Genomic DNA, 18,421 nt, shown 5'->3' on the forward strand with positions numbered 1-18,421 from the left:
TTCTCACTTTAAGCCTTCCAGTGTCAACGGTTTTAGAGAGCCAGGAGAGTTACCTTGATGTGAGTAGCAACAAATCTCCCTTAACTGGACTTTACAAGGCCACAGAAAAAATCAATTCTACTGAAATGAAAAGGCTTAGAACACCCTTTGCCCAACCTGCTTGGAGGAACAAAAAACATTTCATGTTGATTCCAAAGGATTTTTTCGGGAAATTTACCTTTCTCTCACCCTACCCTCAGAAAACCCCCAACCTTAGTTCTGAAGAAAAATATCAAGACATCTTGTTCAGAAAATTCTGAGGAAAAGAATCTATTTTATAAGCAAAACTATTACATTCAGAATGTGAAAAAATGGAATGTTTGCTTTTTCTCCAAATTTCTTGATTCATTTCTTGGATGAAATTATTTGCAAGCACTTTCGGCCTCCATGAAACATCGTTGTTTCAGCAAAGTTGCTATTTCTCTTCTGTTTATTGAAGTATATTCTCTTTTCTGTCCAATTTAATGCTTTCTCCAAAGCTTATGTTTCCTCCATTTCTATTTTGGATCATGAATGCCAGGACCATATTGAAACAGTTCCAGCATCCACTTAAGCGCTGAAGTTATTGGGAATCAGGACAAAATTTTTTTTACCTTCTTTACCGAGATGGTCAACTATACTAAATGGACACCTTTTCACATTATACGACAGAGATGCTCATCACCACATCTCCGAAGACAAAGTATGCTGCCTTCACACTGCTTCCAGCCTCAGGACCGGAATTAAGAACAGGCACTAGCTACAGTTGCTTGCTCTAATTCCCGATAACTGGACTTTTACATAGCTGGTAATGAAGCAAATCCATGTATGTCCTTTGTGCAATTTTTCAAAGTAGAAAGAATGAGAACATGGGTCTTAACAGAACCATCCCACAGACAGGAGAGAGGAGAAATATCCCAAACTGTAGCCCATTTACCTTGCTTGTCTCCCGTGAGAACCCATATCTTAATGCTGGCTTTGGCAAGAGTCTCAATGGTCTGTGGGACTCCATCTTGTAACTTGTCCTCAATTGCTGTGGCACCTAACAGCTTAACAGAAAATGGCAAGGAACTGGTAATTTTTCCCATTGCTAGCAAAAGAGAAAGCATCAGATGTCCAGGCAATTACTCAAGCAAACACAATTGATATCCAGGACTTGGGTTGTACTAATTTTCACTCTTCCTTGGCAAATTTAGGGTACAGAGTAGAGCCCCGATCCTGCAAATGTTCTAATGTATAAGCTCCAGTCTCAGCTCAATCATGAACACGCATGATATTATTTGCCAACATGTTTGCAGACCTACAGGTCTACGTTCTTCCACATGTCCTCTTCACAGCAGATAGAGCTGTCACTGAGGGACAAAGAGCTGTGGATTCATGTCCCCAAACCTCCATATGCATCCTCCAGTGTGGAGCTTGTTACATGACATATTATACTATCGCAGTCACATGGCTGCGAAGCATCTTCTCAAGCCCACACCAGATCTGTCTCCATCTCTGCTCTGCACTGTCACTCAACTAAACCACAGACTGCTCAGGACACAAACCTTCACCATTTTTATTGCTTTTTGTGCATTTTTGAGATACTCAGTGGCTTTAACCTATTGTCAAAGGTTTAGACAGCATCTGCTACCACCTACCTCCTGCTGCCAGGAGTCTAAATTCAGGGGCTGACTTTATATTCAAGATCCCTTTTGGCCTCCTGGGATGCTTATCATTCGTCAGCTATGAGTGTTATTGATGTAGATAACAGCTCTGAGGGAACTTCTCTACAAGGCCCTCAAAACTGCACATTCCCCATTCTGCAGCAGTAGTCCCTGTTCCAGCTAGGGAATGCTTAAACGTTCGTAGCATACAAAGGTACCTCCTGGGGGTACCTTTTCATCCATGGCAGCCTGAGTCTGAGCTGGAAGCACAAAGGTGGACATTGATATCAAATGTGCCCAGGATGAGAGAATGAGGGAATACATTCACCACAGCCATTATCTTTCTGGAGCTGCAGAAAAGCACAATAGCACTGTTGACAGGTCTTTGCCTGTCTGCCCATTACCTGGTGTAACAGCAGATAGATGGACAGTCATGATGCCTTCCTGGCTTGTGAAACTTTAGGTCAATCAGTTGTAAACAGTATTTTTACTGCTATTCTTTGAATATAACCATGTTCCATCTCTACTCCCCACTGTTGTCCTTATATCCTATTCCCCTAAGGACCTTTACAGAAGTCTGCCACAGAGGGGGCCCATCAACCTGACTATGATGCTTGGCAGTCCTTTACATCTCCACATGACCGTTCTACTTCTTGCTGACTCTGGCTCTCACAGTCATTCTCTGCCATAAGCTGGAATTTCCTACATGCACTCTCTGTCTCTCCCTGCAGCACCTTCAGGGAACAAAATCACTCCTGTGCAGAGTATAGAGAAGGGTCTATCATAAAGAGTGTTTTCTTCTGAGCCACACTTCTTCCTGCTGTGAGCCTCTGGCCTCTCCTCATGAGGCCATGAGCTTTATAAACATTTTGTTGTTGTTGTTGTTTTTGCAAAGCAGCTGGGTACTTAACCTCCTAAACTTCCATGTCTTTCCCACTTTGGACACGACCCACACAGCATTTGCTCAATGTATTCTCTAGACTGGAGGCTTAGCATTTTTCCAGACCAGACCCAAAGGGGTAGTAGGCTTTGCTCCATGGACCGTGCGTCTTCCAGCAAGTCAGCAGCTCCTCAGCAGACACTTGCTTCAGACTCTGCTGGCATCCTGAGCATAGAGGCAGACACAACACACCTCTCCCCTGACCTTCCCCACAACCTGAGGCATTAAAAAAGCTGTAACAACAGCTTTTCTCATGGAGAAAAGAATAACTTGAAGATCATAGTTTAGCCCAATTTCAAATTGACACAAATATGTTCATCCTGCCCAGGGCTGCAAGAACAAAGAATACACTCTCTGAAACTGAGGGGCACTGGGGATTGTACGCTGCCTGCCTTCTCAAAGACAGGGAAATAAATACATCAGCCATTTGCATGTACAAAGGATAGCCATGAAATATTTGTTTCCATGTCATCTTCCTCGGGCTCTGGAATGTCACTTCATCATGAGAAAGCTACTCTGACACCCACGTGAGTTAAAATAAAACTGTTCCCCTGTGCTGGTGGCTGGCACTCCAGTTACAGGTTCCTGATGGAGTTGCCAGTGAAAACTGCCTTATTCTTAACTGCTCCTGTCACACAACCCACTGAGCTGCTTGCAGAGCGATGTTTACTGAAGTCATACTGAGCTGTTTATTGACAAACCACCATCCCCACTGCCCTCCCCCACCCCCGAGCTTGGCCCAGATTCTCCGAAACACCAACCATGAGGTCTTTTTCAATCTCTTCATATAGTTCTGACAATTTATCTTCCCGTCCTTCCAAGGCAGTGCTTGCTTCATGGTGACGCCTGATCCAGTCCTGAAAATAGTCTTCATCCAAGTTTCTATAGGCCACCACGAGTGTCCTCAGACCTTCCCCAGCAAACTCCTGCGAGACAGTGGTGAGGAAGAATAAGTCAAAGGAGTTCTGCTAACAGTTGTCTGTAAAAGCTTGTTGCCTAATGTCTGTAGAGGAAAGGTGAAAATATCTCTCCTTAGACCACAAACCTTGGGATGTTTTAAACAAAACTATTCCAAACTGTTTTATCATTACCATCCACAGTTCTTACAAAGAATAAATTCAGAAGAGGTTTCCTACTTTCTGTCTCTAAAGCCTTAGAATAACCAGGCAGTTTTTTCCCAGGCTCCTATTTCTCAACATAAGGTTCAGAACAGTGAGACTTAAATAAACAATGAACATAGCCTTGAATTTTGGACCTAGGCTGAACCTTTTTAGGGTATAAATGCTGGCTGAAATGCGCAGCGTGAGCACAGTCAGTCATGACATCTCAGCAAGTCCTTGTAAGTGTGCTTTCTGCATACATATGACTGACAGTATGGATCTCAGTATTTGGTGGATAAACAGAGATCTCTGTGAAAACTGAGATGTTCCCCCAGACTTGAAGTATCAGGAACAGGCTATGTTCACAGCCCATCTCTGCTCTGCCCTCTCTTTCACCAGCAACTTTCTCTGGCTCCCCTAGGCAGTGAGCAGAGATGTTTGCACTATTGCACAACCCTGCTGGCAAAACTTTCTGTTATCTTGTGCTCTGCACCATACCAGCAGAATTTGGCACCACAGCAGGGAGTAAATATTGGCCAAAACATCCCTTTACAAGAATAATCACCTTCCAGTGCACAACATCAACAATTTAAAAGGCCGTAAGTTTGAGTGATGTATTTTCCTTGCGGCCCAGTCAATCTGTCCCTATATGACCTGGAAGAAGGAGAGGTAGGCAGGTGCCAGCACCTGCTCAGTTCCTTCTGGCTGAGACTTCTCAGACTGCAATCACTGCAGATCTGAATTGCATTCAAGGAGATAAATGGCTGTGTCCCTTTACTGATCGGTTGAGTTATTCCAACCCAAGGCATGCTTGAATGCAGTGGGTTCATGCATTGCACAGTAACAGCAGGTGGAATTTGGTTGCTAAAACACCGTTTCAGATGCTTCACCTATACTGCCTGGCTTCCACCTCCTACTCCAGAGGAACATGGGTCTTCTGAATGTCTTACATTGTATTTGCCATCTGTGTCCAGATGTCCTGGATATCCTAGAGCAGTTCAAATGGCAGCTGACGACCATGCTTAAGCAACTGACTTGATACCTAGGGCTTTATAAATTTATCTCCCTCTCCATTCCCAACACACACACAAAATAAAATAAACAGTGCTTTTGTGCTGCGTCTGAAAGCTTTTTTTTTTTTGTCTCAACACAAAGAACACTTCCATACCTAAAGAAAAGGAGACTATCAAATGCAGAGATGTTGTGCAGAAAGAAACACTTACATTCAGGTGTTCTGTTGTCTCCTCTTTGAGAGAGTCACAGGATGAATCAAGAAGTTCATAAAGAATGGTGTCAGCTCCCTTGCAGTATAAAGTCAAGTCACCTTCTGGACTCCGCACTACAAGGAAGAAGAAAAGAAATGCTACAAATCCCAGACTGAGGCACCTGGGATTCACAGGACTTACATCAAAGCAAAGAACGTTTTTTAGAGGTGTCTAAACTCTGCTGAGTGTTGGCAGCCTCCCAGGAATGAAGACAGGATTGACTTAGAACAGAAAATAGTGCAACTACTCTCCACATGAGCAGCAGAACTGCAGGCAACCATAATGAGATTACAGTGGTCTGAACAGATGCTCGGTTTGTCTACATGGCTCCTACAGGCAACATTTCAGGCAGGAAATCTGCACTCAAAAGTCAAGATGAGTGGGCATCTCTACTCATCCTCACACTCTCCCTTATTATTTTCTCAGAGTTTGCAGGCAATTTTGAAGCTGATTAGAAGGAAGGCTTTTCTTGCACTGTTATGAGAGAGGTAAGATATGTAAAAAACTTAGTATCTTAAGGGTGTTGTTCCATTACTCTTATCCAGATGATTAGGCACTTTCCCACCAGCCTAAGTTAAGTATTTATCTAGCACAGTTGCTGTGTAACTGAAAATTCAAGGCAGTCCATCTCAAGTGTTCAGAAGTAAATGTTATTCAGAAAGCATTGCAATGGAGGTGTCCTAGAAATGTCATCAGAGCACAATAAGGGCCAAAGTGAGAGCCTAAAAAGTTAGGAAGGAAAGAAAGGAGCAAAGGCAGCATACCAATAACAGACATTCGTTTGCGAACATTGTTGAAGTCAAGAATAGCCAGGAGTTTGTAGACTTTTGTTTCTCCCATTTCCACGACAGTGATGGTCTCTGGTGTGCGAGCCCGGAACACAAATCCAAAGTTTCTGGCAGCAGTGACAAGGGCCCCCTCGTCAGGAGATTGTGCCTGATACACCAAGTTACCTGACATGCAGGGAAAAAAAAAACAACCAGTATGGCTTCTGCCTTTTTTCTGAGGGTAAACATATACAAAAGTAAAGATTTTGCACAGCAGTTAACCCTTTGCTTTTCTCTCTCTCCCCAGAGGTGTAGCACTAAAAAGCAGCTCATGCCCACATGTCTCCATTAAGTCCCATCAACCCATCCTCCAGGCCAGTACAAGAGGCTCCCCAAGCTCTTTTATCCCTCTCTTCGAAATCCAAAAGATCTCACTGTGAGGACAACTTCCCTGAGTTTAACCCCTTCTAGTTATATTTGCATGTATTTCTCTCAGCAGCATTTCCAACTTATATGTGCCAGTGAATGGTTCCAGCCTTTCAAGTACAGTTTTCACCCTGTCTGGGATTTGAGAAGACTGATCCAGAACCTGTGGGAATACTTGGTGAGTGGAGGTAATAAGTCTAAAGAGGTCAGGTGCTCTACGTTCTTTACTTTGTAGGACTCGGTGCAGAGGAGATAAAGAATAGGACAAGCCATCTGCGACCTCAGGGAAGCTGTGGCGTCTCCACAGATGTGGTGTTTGCAGTAGTGTCAGCTCTACCACAGGAACAACCAGGGAGTGGAGACCCTGTTCTTTCTCTTCCCATGTGGCATCTTCAAAGTCACTGATTTATGTGTAGACGTACACTACAGAAAATCACCAGGGAACCAAAAGGACCAATAACAGCTTCTGTGGAGAGAAGATATACTGTGGTGGAAAGTGAACATAACCACTCAGTTTGGTGCCTTCCAACAGTCCTCACCTTCCTTCTTCTCTTCTGGCATCACTGTATGACAAAGTGAGAGCAGCCGGAAGAACCTGTGTGTTGGAACGTCACCTAGCTTCACAGCTTCCACCAGGCTATGGTCATAGAAGGAAAACTTCGGGTCGGCTAACTGATTGTACGAGAAATCAACCTTCTCTGTGTTCTGCAAAAACATGACTTGGTGTTATTAACAGAGCTCTCAAATGCTTGTGCGCCAATACCTGCCCATCATATTCCTTCTCTCTTTCTTAGCTCTACAAAGGGCCCCATTCTGCAAGGGTATTCATGACAGTGACTGATGAGTCCTTGTAAGTGAGAGGTCATGAAAGCTACTGAATGACAGGAAAGGTCAGGCACTTACAGTGCCTTCTGCAGCAGCACTCGGACGGAGAGCCTGATTAGGTTCTGTATGACAGCAAATGGTCCTACAGGATCCCTTGCAAAGGATTTTTACAGTAAAGAAATGTCTGCCTTTAACACACGCCTGCTTGGAGGCATCATGCTCCTGATGTTAATGGCTTCCTGTGACCTGGAAATATGGAAGCTCAATTTAAAACGGTTCAAAAAGCTGTGTTATCTACCTTATTTTCCCAAAGCAAGAAAAATTCCTGATATGGAAAAAGATGACAGATGAGTGATGTAAAGGCTTAACTCCACAGACACTGCCCATTTTGTCTAAACACAAGTAGCTCCAAGCAGAGGGGAATGTAGTGGAGAAATGGCCAGAAGTTCACAGCATGATGTGTCATGGAGGCATGCACTGAGCCTGCCTGGGACAATTCCAACTCTCACCCTTCCCTGATGAGCCGAGAATTTCCAGGATGGGAGTCATCCTTTTGACCTCTGCAAGCTGACTTTTAGCACTTAATCACAAAAGCACAAGGCCACACCCCAAACCTCATCTGCTCAGCAATGTCCAGGCATGAGCAGCAGCTTTTTGACCTGCAAGACTCTGGTCCAGCAAGTATCAGGGGCAGGAGAAGCTTCTGGCCAAAAGGTTTTGCAGGAGACCAGCATGTCTCCCCAAGCAAGTCAGCTCTATGCATTTTGCTGCCTTAAGGAGGCAGTTTGGAGGAACAGCACTCAGCACAAATAGCCAGTTTCAGTGGGTAATTTGAGTTTAAATGGCCTGGAAATGAATCACTGGAAGAAGAGTGGGATTTGTATCATCATCTTGCCATTTGTTACTTGGATTACTGCATGTGGTTTTCAGACGTTTTAGAAATCCATGAGGTACGTTTGTGCCAGCAAGCAAAGGCCAAGGAAATATGGAGAAGTCTCTCATTTTCACACTTTCCTGTGTCCAGACATCAGGGGAATTTAAAAGTGACCTTGTTATTGATGTGAACTGAGCTCACTGATTCCCTGCCAAAACTGTAATTAACTGCCAAGGATAATAAAATTCATGAACGTCCAAATGCCTATTAAACATCAATGGCCAAGTATTCAAGAGGAGCTGTGCATGCACTAGGAGGTCATGTGAAGCTGAGAGAATATTAGGCATTCAGGCTACCCGACCTGCAGGTTTAAACTAGGCTTACTGAAAGGGCATGCAACTCTGGCAATCCTCTGACATCCACAGGAACACACATCCCTGTTGTCATGGTCAAGAGCATTAGCTTTTGCAGGATAAAAACCATGAGCTATGCCTTTGTGGGTTGTGTCCACTAGCACTTAGGCAGGCAATTTAACAGGAAATACAGATCCTCATAGCCCTTGTGCACTTACCTCATTTATTTCTATCCTTTGCCCAGACATATCATACACATCACCTGAAAGCAAAAAAAGACTGAGGTTACAGCCACAAACTCCTGATAAGTGCAGTTGCTGAGCTCCTCTGCCACAAAAGTTTGTTAAAGTATTTTGAAGCTAGTGTCCAGTTAAAAAGTTTCAGTAAGCATAAATATCTTGACATGGGAACTGGAGACTGATGATTGATATCAATCAGGTTTTATGTTAATCCATCACAAAATCCAGAGACTGTCAGATGCTTGAAATGCTAAGTAGTTACCATAAGAATGACTGGCATTTGGGTAAAGAACAACTTGATTCAAGCTGAACCCAGAAAGGATGTAGTGCTAGGCAGGAAACAAAGGTGCTTTCAGGGGATGGCATTTCCTGTACCTTTCCTTTGGAATGTGAGACAAAATCCAGCTCCTGGATCATACTGGGTTTGCAACAGTCCCTGGACATCCACAGGGAAGTAATAGTCACAGATAGTTTTTCCCGTATCTAGGTAGCATGGCTGCTCCATTCCCCAAACTGATGGTTTAGCCACAGAAATGGAAGATCATGTCATCTCCACTAAACACTATGAAGGTTCTTCTGCCTGAAGAAAATCTTCACTTGGAAAGTCTGGACTGTGCTCAGCCCAGCCACGTGCAACACTTCATTAAAATAAAGCTGAAATATAGTGAATTACGGGAATGGTGGATCCACACCTGTGCCAGAAACCTCAAGTGTGATCAAACTCAAAGTCTCTTGAGAACTGCACATCAGCTGAGCCCCTGGGAACTGTAACTCATGGCCTTTTAAGTACCTCCTTACCAATGGGAAGTCTAAGCCTCTGGAGTACCTTCCCTGGTAGTAGAACTAATTCACCCTGGCATGGCTTTCCCAAATGCCCCTGAGCAGCAAATCCAAAGTAGTCCAAATCCTAGGAAAAAGCTAAGCATTTATAAAACTATAAGCAATAGGTCTCCAAATACACTCAAACCAAAATTTATAGGCAGAAACAACTTCTTTTATTAGGCCACTTGATAGCACTGCCAAGCTTTCTGGCACACTGGTCCATCAGCAAGTCTGACACAGGCAAAAACAAGTAACAGTCCACGAATAAGTGGTGACTAACTTCTCTGGGGGAATCTAATTATATTAATCAATTAGTCAGTTTGTGAATTGTCTGCATCTCTTGAGTTGTATGAAGAGAACTGCCAGGGGCTATACAATGGAGGAGACTTTCAAGCCAATGATTATTAGGATCAAATGGGCTAACAACTTCTGTTTTCCATTTTACCAACTCCTTAAAAAAAATTTCCTTCTTCTGGTAGGTGAAGTATGCAAGGGCTAAAAACAAATGATGAGGCCATTGACTTGGTGCCAACCAAAGATTCAGCTAACTGAATAGGAAGTGGAAACCTACTGTTGATGACATGAGAAATTGTTGAATGCAAGAGATAACAGTGTGAGACACTGATGAAATTTGCAGACAGCACCCTGAGGGTTGGATGATTTCATAACTAATAGCATTAGTTATGTGAGCTATGTGTTATGTTTTCCAGGTTTAGCAGTATCTGGGTAAACATGCCAATAATATCATAAGGGCTGAGGTTACCTAGGCAGTGATATCAAAAAAGAACCCACAAATTTGAGCACGGGTGCAGTAGAACTGGGACCAATGAGAAAAGAAGTAAAAACATGCAGGCTCTATAGCTGGGACAATATTGGGGCAGGAAAACGGAGGTTAATTGGTGGCAAAAAAAGATAAAAAAGGGACAGGAAAATGACATTAATATATGCAAGCGATGTAATCAGGGCTGTCCTGGCATCTGTAACAGGCAGCTCTGCACTTATCACTGCAGCTTCTTGCAAGATACTCTCTTCCAGATGTCACGTTTAGTCTCTGTGGGCCAAGAGGCATAAAATGGAATAAAACTTGGAGATTAGGACAAATGGATAACATACCATAGGCTTTGCCATTGATGGAGCACTTGTTGAAACACATGATGTTCTGAGTGAGAGTTCCTGTTTTGTCTGAGAAGATGTACTTGATCTGACCCAGCTCTTCATTGAGTGTAGTGGTACGGGCCTGAGCCGGCGTGTCATTCAGCGGATAATACATTTTACGGTCCCAGTCAATGTAGAAACTGTTCCCCAAGCGTATAATCTCTACACTGGTGAAAAAGAAAGAGCAGGTGATGGATTATTCATTAGTTTAAAGGGCAAAATCTTTATCTTCAGCACCATCATTAGCAATTGCAATTAGAAGACAATTTTGAAGGTAATGACAGGGTGCACTCATAGAGTTGTCCTCAAATGGCCTGTAGAAGGCAATGCTGAAGCAAGTCCCCCTGAAACAATCTGTTATGCTTTTGGTAAATTCCTTTATTCAGAAAACAACATCTCATGGACATATTTGAAGTTTTTCAGAATTTTTCAGACAGAAAAGTGGGTTTCACTTGGTGCAGTTTTAAAAGTGGTGCTTAGATGAGGAAGGTTCCCACCAGATCTCTGGGTGAGACTGAGACTGCTGCCACAGCTGAAACAAGCCAGGGCTCCACAACAACCGAGCCGTTGTGTAACTCAGTATAACCATGGAGCCGTATCAGTTCGCAGACAACATGAATTTCCAGTTTGCTGCCTGTGTGATATACTGGACAGGAGCAGAATTCAATCCTCATATTTACCAAGAAAAAGGAAAGTCTCACTAGCAAAGCTTTTTAGAGAGCTAGGTGCAGTGATAAACTATGCATGCTGACGCCCCAACCTCAAGGTTTTGACAGCATCACTGATGCATTGCCTACTCTTTACCCCAACTTGCCTATCTGCAACAACCAACACAGCAGTACATTCTCTGCAAAGTAGAAACATTCACTCTGCTCATATCACACCAAGTACTGTGGATCCTCAACCTGATTACACCTACTTACCTCGCAATCCACTCCTCATATGAGCCTTACAACCACCTCAAAGAACATGGCCTTCATGTTGATGGACAGTGCAAGTGGGAGAGAGCAAAACGATAACTGTAGAAGGCTTCCAGCCTGAATCCTATAGCATCCTACATCTACATGTCCCCTTTAACTGCAAAAGCATCCCTGACAAAGACCTCTGAAGGCAGCAGAAAAAGAAAAGCATCACTGTAGCTGTGTGCAGTCATTGACAACAGGGCTGCATTCATGTCTAGGGAAAATGCTGCTCCCAGCTAAGGCAAAAGCTAAAGCTCTCCTAAGATGAAACATGAATGAATGTTCTGGTACATACCTGACATAGAGTGAAATTGGCACCACCGTGTTTAGAATGATCACATATGACCAGAACATGAGGAATCCAGAGTAGGAGGCAGAGTGGACACCTTCAGCCCAGGGCAGATAGACCTGGAAATAGTAGCCCTTATCGTACTCCCAGATGCCGTTGCCAATGGCTAGGATAAGACACATCAGTGCTAAAAATGCAAAGATCTGAAAAAAAACGAACAAAAAACCCAACCCCAAAACATTGCATTTTAGACACAAGGACTTTATTATATACAGGTTAGTCAGAAGACACTAATGAGATTGGGTTGGACAGCCTGAATCAAATGAAAATACTCCTAGGGGTAAAGGAGGAAAACCAGGAAAGCTATGACACTTTTACCTCAAGGATAAAATTATACAGTGCAGGGTCTGGCTGTTTGGAATCACAAGACCTCAAACAGCTCAATATCTAAGTTTCAAGCAGCCACCATAACCAGCATGTTCATGGGTAGCTGGCTGCAGAACATCAAATCTCATTGGAGGTGAATTGAGCTCTGGGTCCTCATAGATCTGGTTGCGCAATTGGGAATACAAACTACCTGGAGGACTTTACCTGGCCATTTGCTGAATGTACTATAGTCTTCCACAGTGTTTCTGAAAAACTACTAAATATAATTCGCAACACAGAAAATCCAGCACTGTGCAGATTGGAATGCAGCAGTGGATATCATTCTGATGGTTAAAAGAGAGTTAATCACTGACTCAGAACTAATAGTTGCCTTGGTACCTGCCATCACAATTTGATTACGTTTCCTTTGAGCAAACAGAAAGCAACACTAACCAGTGATGTGTATCCTTGGGCTTTAGAGAAGCCCATTACCTGAAGCCTAAAGCAACCAGGGGAACAGCAACTGGGAAGTGAATTTTGAAGTGAGACATTTTAATGAAAAGTGAGGCTTGCTCAGAAGCACCATTTAATAGGCATAAAAACATTATATAGGTTATGAAGAATTTTTCATTAAAAGAAAAGAAGAACATAGCAATACAATTATGTGAAAAAGAATACAAAAAGAAGGGAAAGAAGATAATTTAATAGAAATCAAAAATTGCAGGGGATTATAAAACTATAAATATCTAATAGTCGTATAAAATATCAAGGAAGAAAAAGAGTAAACTCATGAACAGAAGTATGAAAAAGGCAAATGTGTTCAAGACAACAATCATTGATGAATGAAGGAGGAAGGAAGGAGAAGGAAGCATTTATCCCATATGATGCAGCAGATGGAAAAGACAAATTATCTTCTGTGATTAGAAATACTATGTGGCTACTAATAAGCATTTTCAATCAAGTGGGTTCAGGTAATTTAAAGATTAAAGCTTAGAGAGACTAGCTGAGAAATCCTCTTAACCAGTAAGGTTAATTTTTAACCTTGCTTTGAAAACCAGGAAGCTCCATCATGCTGACAATCTGCTAATACATTTCCAGTATTTGAAAGGTAGAAATGGTGATCAAAGGGAAGAAAAACTGACATTAGCTTGATATCATTCCTAGACAAATGCTAATAAAACTAGTTCTGTTGATATGGGCTTCTCCAAATATTTGACTTTAAACAACCAACATCCTCATATAAATGTAAAGATATGGAATCATCAGGCTGCACAGCAGAGTAATTAAAGATCACCCCTTGCAAATATGGTCATTAGGGAGGAAATATCAGTAAGTTGGGGCATTATGTGCAAAGCCACCCAAGAACAATCAGATTACAACAGCAATCAACCCTTTTTTAAAAATCAGTAATTACAAACACAGAAGCACTGCTGATTAAGCTGATAGTTGTATTTCTAAGGTAATCTGTTAGAGGAGGGATGATAATTTTATGGAGTGATTTGAATCATTCAATGAAAAGTTCACATATGCCCAACTTGAATTTTAGTACCAAGAAGCTATTGGGACTGTAGTAAGCAAAGATGCTGGGCTGAGTTTCAGGGGAAACATTTATTTCCCGCATCAGTGATAGCTGATATTTAATTGTGGGAGGCCAAATAAATAACTTCACTTGTGAAATGGAGAAAATAGGACTTGCTGGTAAGGAATGTGGTGCAACGTTTTTAAACCTCTGTGACCAGCAGTAAAAATAGACTTCTGTATCTTTATAGATATTTCTGTTGTTCAAGTAAGAGATATTACTTCCTTCTGCAGACCTTGTCTATTGTAAGAGCCAGCTTGTCTATTAGAAGAGCCAGCTGGCTTTTATATCTTATCACTGTACGCTGAATGATTACTTGCTGTCCCACAGGTTAAAAATTGTCACTTTGTAGAATATCACAATCCATGTAGGAAATTCAGTGTATGATTTATCAACAGAAATACAGATGGGGCAAGACAGCAGCTGAACTTTCTCTTATCACAGCAGCTCTTTTCTACAACTGCATTTGCTTTATGTACGTTTTGCTTTTCGTGCATTTTGTGTGTCAACATGCTTGTCTCTAACAGCTCAAGTTGTCTGCTTTACTCATGCTTGCACAAAGTTCACTAACATGCTGTTTGCTTTGAGACAAATGCAAAAGCCTGAGCTGTTAACAACAACCACAGAGATTAATTTCTGTACAGAGAAACAACTGTGTGCAGGGTGTTGTAATAAGAACCAGAGCTCTGCCAGAGAAGGACATGAAAAAACCCTGATCCTAGGTTTGTGCATGCTCACAGGGCTTCCCAGCATGAACACCCTCCTTTTCTGGGTCCTGCCTATGCAGTGCCTGCAAAACATCATCTACAGGGCTGGATAGGATTTTTGCAGAGAGGAGGAGACTTTTGACAAACATTTCCTGTTGAACTGTGAATTAAAACTGACTGGTTCCTTTACTGGCACCTCGAACTCTGCTCTGGGGTTTGAAGAAATAAGTTGCTTAAGAGATGAAGGTGATAGCCCTGTTACACTGAAAACATTCTCCAGCAAGCGTCCTAAAAGTTTTGGAGGGAAAAACATTGCTGGAGCTGGCAGGTGCGTCCGCAGTGTAAGAACACCCACTTCACTTGCTTCACTGAGAAGCAATTCCAAATGTGAAAAAACAGCTACAGTTGCCATCTGGAAATGTTCACCCTTGATTAACCCTTGTTGAGGCAGACCAAGGCAACATCTAACCAGGACTTTGTTAGTGAGCCCTGCTTAAACACCGCTTTGTGCCTGGAAATTTTATGGACAATCAAACACAAAGTAGCTCTGATTGTGTTAATGTGGAACACTTAAAATGGGCTATTTATAGCAAGCTGTGGCTGCTTTTTATTTCCTAACTCAAAAGGAATATTGCCTCTTTTTATGACTGTGCTTCGTAATCTTTGACCACGCAATGAGCTAGAATGACCAGATGCCATATCCCCTTCGTCTGCAAACAGCCTGGTGCTTACGGTAGGATAGGGCTTTACTTTACACAAAAATGTTAGGTGTCTTAAAAATGCATGAAAGAGAAACGCACGCCCTTGGTTCCATCAGTGCCCAGGAACCCAGGCAGAAGCTGATGCAATCAAGTGCAACTTGCTCGTCTTTTTTAAATGGAGCCAGGAAGTAAATTACTCTTGTTTGTAAAGAGAGGCCAAGCAGACTGAAAGCTCTGGATGAGACCCTTGACTTGTGAAAGAAGTTTTGGCAAACTGTAATGGAATGCTAAATTCCAAGTTCCACATTTGTTTTTTTTTCTGCTCTGTTTCCTGTATATCCCTCACAGTCCTATCGCACAGTATCTCATCCTTTCCAGTTATAGCATAGCAGAACTCCTAAGAAAGTGTGAAGTTTTTCAAATCTTGCAGCATTTTGAATGTAAGATGCCCAAATGGTTCTTGATTTTGCTGTTGTTGCTGGTTTAGATTCTTGTGTGAGGGAAGAAAACATTGAGGAAAATGATAAGATAAAGACGGTAATCAAGATTTTCACTTTGTGGGCATTAGTATAAGGTTGCTAAAGCCAAGGGCATGTCCTTACTGAACATAGAACAAGAATTCAGGGGGCTTGAAGATGACCCTGGGGTGTCTCTCTGTGCTGTGGCACTGCTTTACAGCAAATACGCACATGTGGGTGTTCAGAACAATGTTTCAAAGCTCTGTGAGTTGGGCTAACTGCTTCTGCTTTGTGCAACCTGTTCTGTAACGTCTCCCACCCCTGGGCCCAACTAAAGAGCTTTTGGGATCCTGAGGAAAAAGCAGGAGGACAGGAGTTGGAATGAGTTGGCAAGGTTTGTGAGTGGGGCGATCTTGGAGATGTTCATGCTATAAGCCCCAGCACCAAGGAGGCATGAAGTCATACAGGGCAGTGAGAGCTCAGGCTAGCCTTGCTTTGATGGGTAGGCTGCTGTTGGATGCTATCTCCAAGGCTTGCTTTAGCACCTGGGGATGGATCCTGACCCCATCCTAGCCATCAGACTGGGCTAGAGAGCAAGGGCAGAAGGGACCAATGGGGAACTATTGGGAAGAGGTGGGCACTGCTGGGAAGAGGTGATCACAGGAGCAGCCAGACCTTCCCAGTGCTATAAACTGAAGGTGGTGCAGCATGCTTGAAAAGGCATTAAAATCTTGCGTCCAAGGGAAAATACAAGCCTGAAACTAAAGAGCTTTTCTTCAAGTGCCACTGAGTAAAGCAGTGTTAGACTGCGTGTGTGTCTGTGAACTTGCAGTAGTAACCAAAATAGTCCCTTCCCTGAGCAGCTTTGAACTCAAGCAGTAAAATCTTTGGACAGACCCTGTAAAAGAATCACTATCTCTGCCTGGAAGTATTTGTCATTTGTTAAAATCACTGACAAGCTTAAACATCAAATAAGATCTGTTTTCTAATTTGAGGAGAGTGTCTGCTATATAAGATTAGTGTTCCCAAATTTCCCAGCTTCTAAAAACACCATTTCTGAGTATTAGTGAAACCATGAAATATTTTAGCCTAATGTATTAAGTCAGAAGCTGTCATCATATAAATTAACAAACTTAATTACCAAGTCCTATACAGATATCACCAAAGATGCCAAGAAATGAGAAAGAAGAGGGAGGACTGCTAATGTTTATTTAAAGAGAAAATGACAACATTGCTAGGGAATAAAGGCATTTGCAGGCTTCAAAGCAAATCTCAGAAAAAGATGCAAAGCAAGGGAGAGAAGAGGAAATGAAAAGCTGAGACAAAAGGTCCTTAACACTTTCAGTGTAATGGCCTTGCTTTGCAAGATGACCTGACAGAGGCAGCTGAACTCAGGCTGATACTAAATTATTATGTAACTTCCCTTTTTATAATTAGTTACTTCTGATACTCCCTCATTTGTGTGGACAGAGAGGTGGAGCACCAGGAAATGATGAATACAGCTGAAGAAATGAAGATACATAAATCAGACTTACCACCAACACAAGGACATTCATGAGCCGATCAATGCTTGTCCGTTTAAAAGTTGTTTTTCCACTGTTCTGCATTAGTTTGGTGTCTGGCCCTGGAGATGAAACACATATTGATGAATTTTAGTAATAAATCTTAGCCATTCTAAAGCTGATTCCTTCTGACGCCCCAGTGTGGTTTACAGCATAAATACCCATCACAGCTTTCTTGAAGGCAAGTACATACGCCTTACAGTGCCAGTGGGAAACAGGCAGAAAAGGTTAAGTCACTTGTCTTAGATTGTATGGAGAGTCATATAAAGCCATTAGTTCTGGATTTGGATTCCTCTCTCTTCTTTCAACAGTCAATCCTTTTCAGGTTTAATTGCTTTTCACAGAATATCTGATACTGCTCTGTTGTTAGTGACATGTTATACATCATCTCACATGTCTATAGAAGCAGGGAAACAATGGAACAGCTATGCTTGTAAAAAATATAGATCTAATGGTGTACAGTAATTTTATTGATGACCCTGATATTCCAATATGGATTAAAATCACACAGAAATTATGTGGGATTTTAAATCAAGTGCATTTAAGAGTGAAAAATTTTGAACAAGCCTAGTGAGAAAACAATTCCAATTGGTCCATCGTGGGCCTGTAAAGGTAGATTTAATTCAGTTTTAATTCCTAAACAGCTTTAACTCTTATATTCTTCCTTGTTGATTGATCAAGACTTCTCACATCCATTTCTGAAATAAAAATCTACTTCTGCTTACTGAAGCACTTAATCAAGACGGAATTTGGTTTTGCAAGGTAGCTATTTCCTTGATATGACAATGATAAAATTTCCTTGAGACAATGATAAAAAAAAAAAAAATCACAGACTGAAATGCCCTGTAATGTGCATCATTTCCAGCCTAGAGTTAAGCCACAGGATCTTATGTACTATTTTGCTTTTGCTCTTGTACCTGGAAGAAAGGTATTTTCCTTTGTGTGCACTGGGTGTGATGTACTCCCACACTAATGCTGTGCTTTGCAATTCACATGTCACTTTTTCTACCTACCTGCATAAATAACAAGACCAAAGCACCACTCTGTGTTCCTAATTGTACAGCCCCTCAGCAACATCTTCTCATTGTCCAGGGCATACTTCTCCCCTCGAAGAGTGAGAGTTCCTGTGAACTTATCCAGTTTGTTATTTGGCGCCTCACATCTGACTTCACCTGTAAAAGGAAGGTAAAAAAAAAGATTGTGGAAATCTTCTTGTCCCTGGTAAATGTCAGTTGATGCTGCATTCTCAATTATTCCAGAAAGAGGGAACATTTCATGCTGTTGCTGCAGTCCATTCCTGACCCTGTCATTTCCATCCTATATCCTATATTTACGGATGTTTGGGGATATTGCTCCTTCTCTAATTT

At 42.1% G+C, this 18,421-nt stretch overlaps 1 protein-coding gene across 4 annotated transcripts in view; it reads right to left on the bottom strand.

Annotated features, from left to right (window-relative positions):
- LOC138733567 (phospholipid-transporting ATPase FetA-like) overlaps positions 1–18,421 on the bottom strand; it is a 91,037-nt gene that overhangs the window by 17,589 nt on the left and 55,027 nt on the right. For all 4 annotated transcript variants that reach the window (XM_069880886.1, XM_069880885.1, XM_069880884.1 and 1 more), the window contains 10 exons: positions 18,068–18,226; positions 17,028–17,116; positions 11,688–11,884; positions 10,389–10,597; positions 8,433–8,476; positions 6,702–6,867; positions 5,734–5,922; positions 4,928–5,043; positions 3,366–3,530; positions 956–1,067 (listed from right to left, as the gene is read on the bottom strand). In XM_069880886.1, the coding sequence (XP_069736987.1) occupies positions 956–1,067; positions 3,366–3,530; positions 4,928–5,043; positions 5,734–5,922; positions 6,702–6,867; positions 8,433–8,476; positions 10,389–10,597; positions 11,688–11,884; positions 17,028–17,116; positions 18,068–18,226 (1,446 nt within the window). The remainder of the gene's footprint in view (positions 1–955; positions 1,068–3,365; positions 3,531–4,927; positions 5,044–5,733; positions 5,923–6,701; positions 6,868–8,432; positions 8,477–10,388; positions 10,598–11,687; positions 11,885–17,027; positions 17,117–18,067; positions 18,227–18,421) is intronic.

The sequence above is a fragment of the Phaenicophaeus curvirostris genome, chromosome Z (genome assembly GCF_032191515.1).
Source record: "Phaenicophaeus curvirostris isolate KB17595 chromosome Z, BPBGC_Pcur_1.0, whole genome shotgun sequence".
NCBI lineage: Eukaryota > Metazoa > Chordata > Aves > Cuculiformes > Cuculidae > Phaenicophaeus > Phaenicophaeus curvirostris.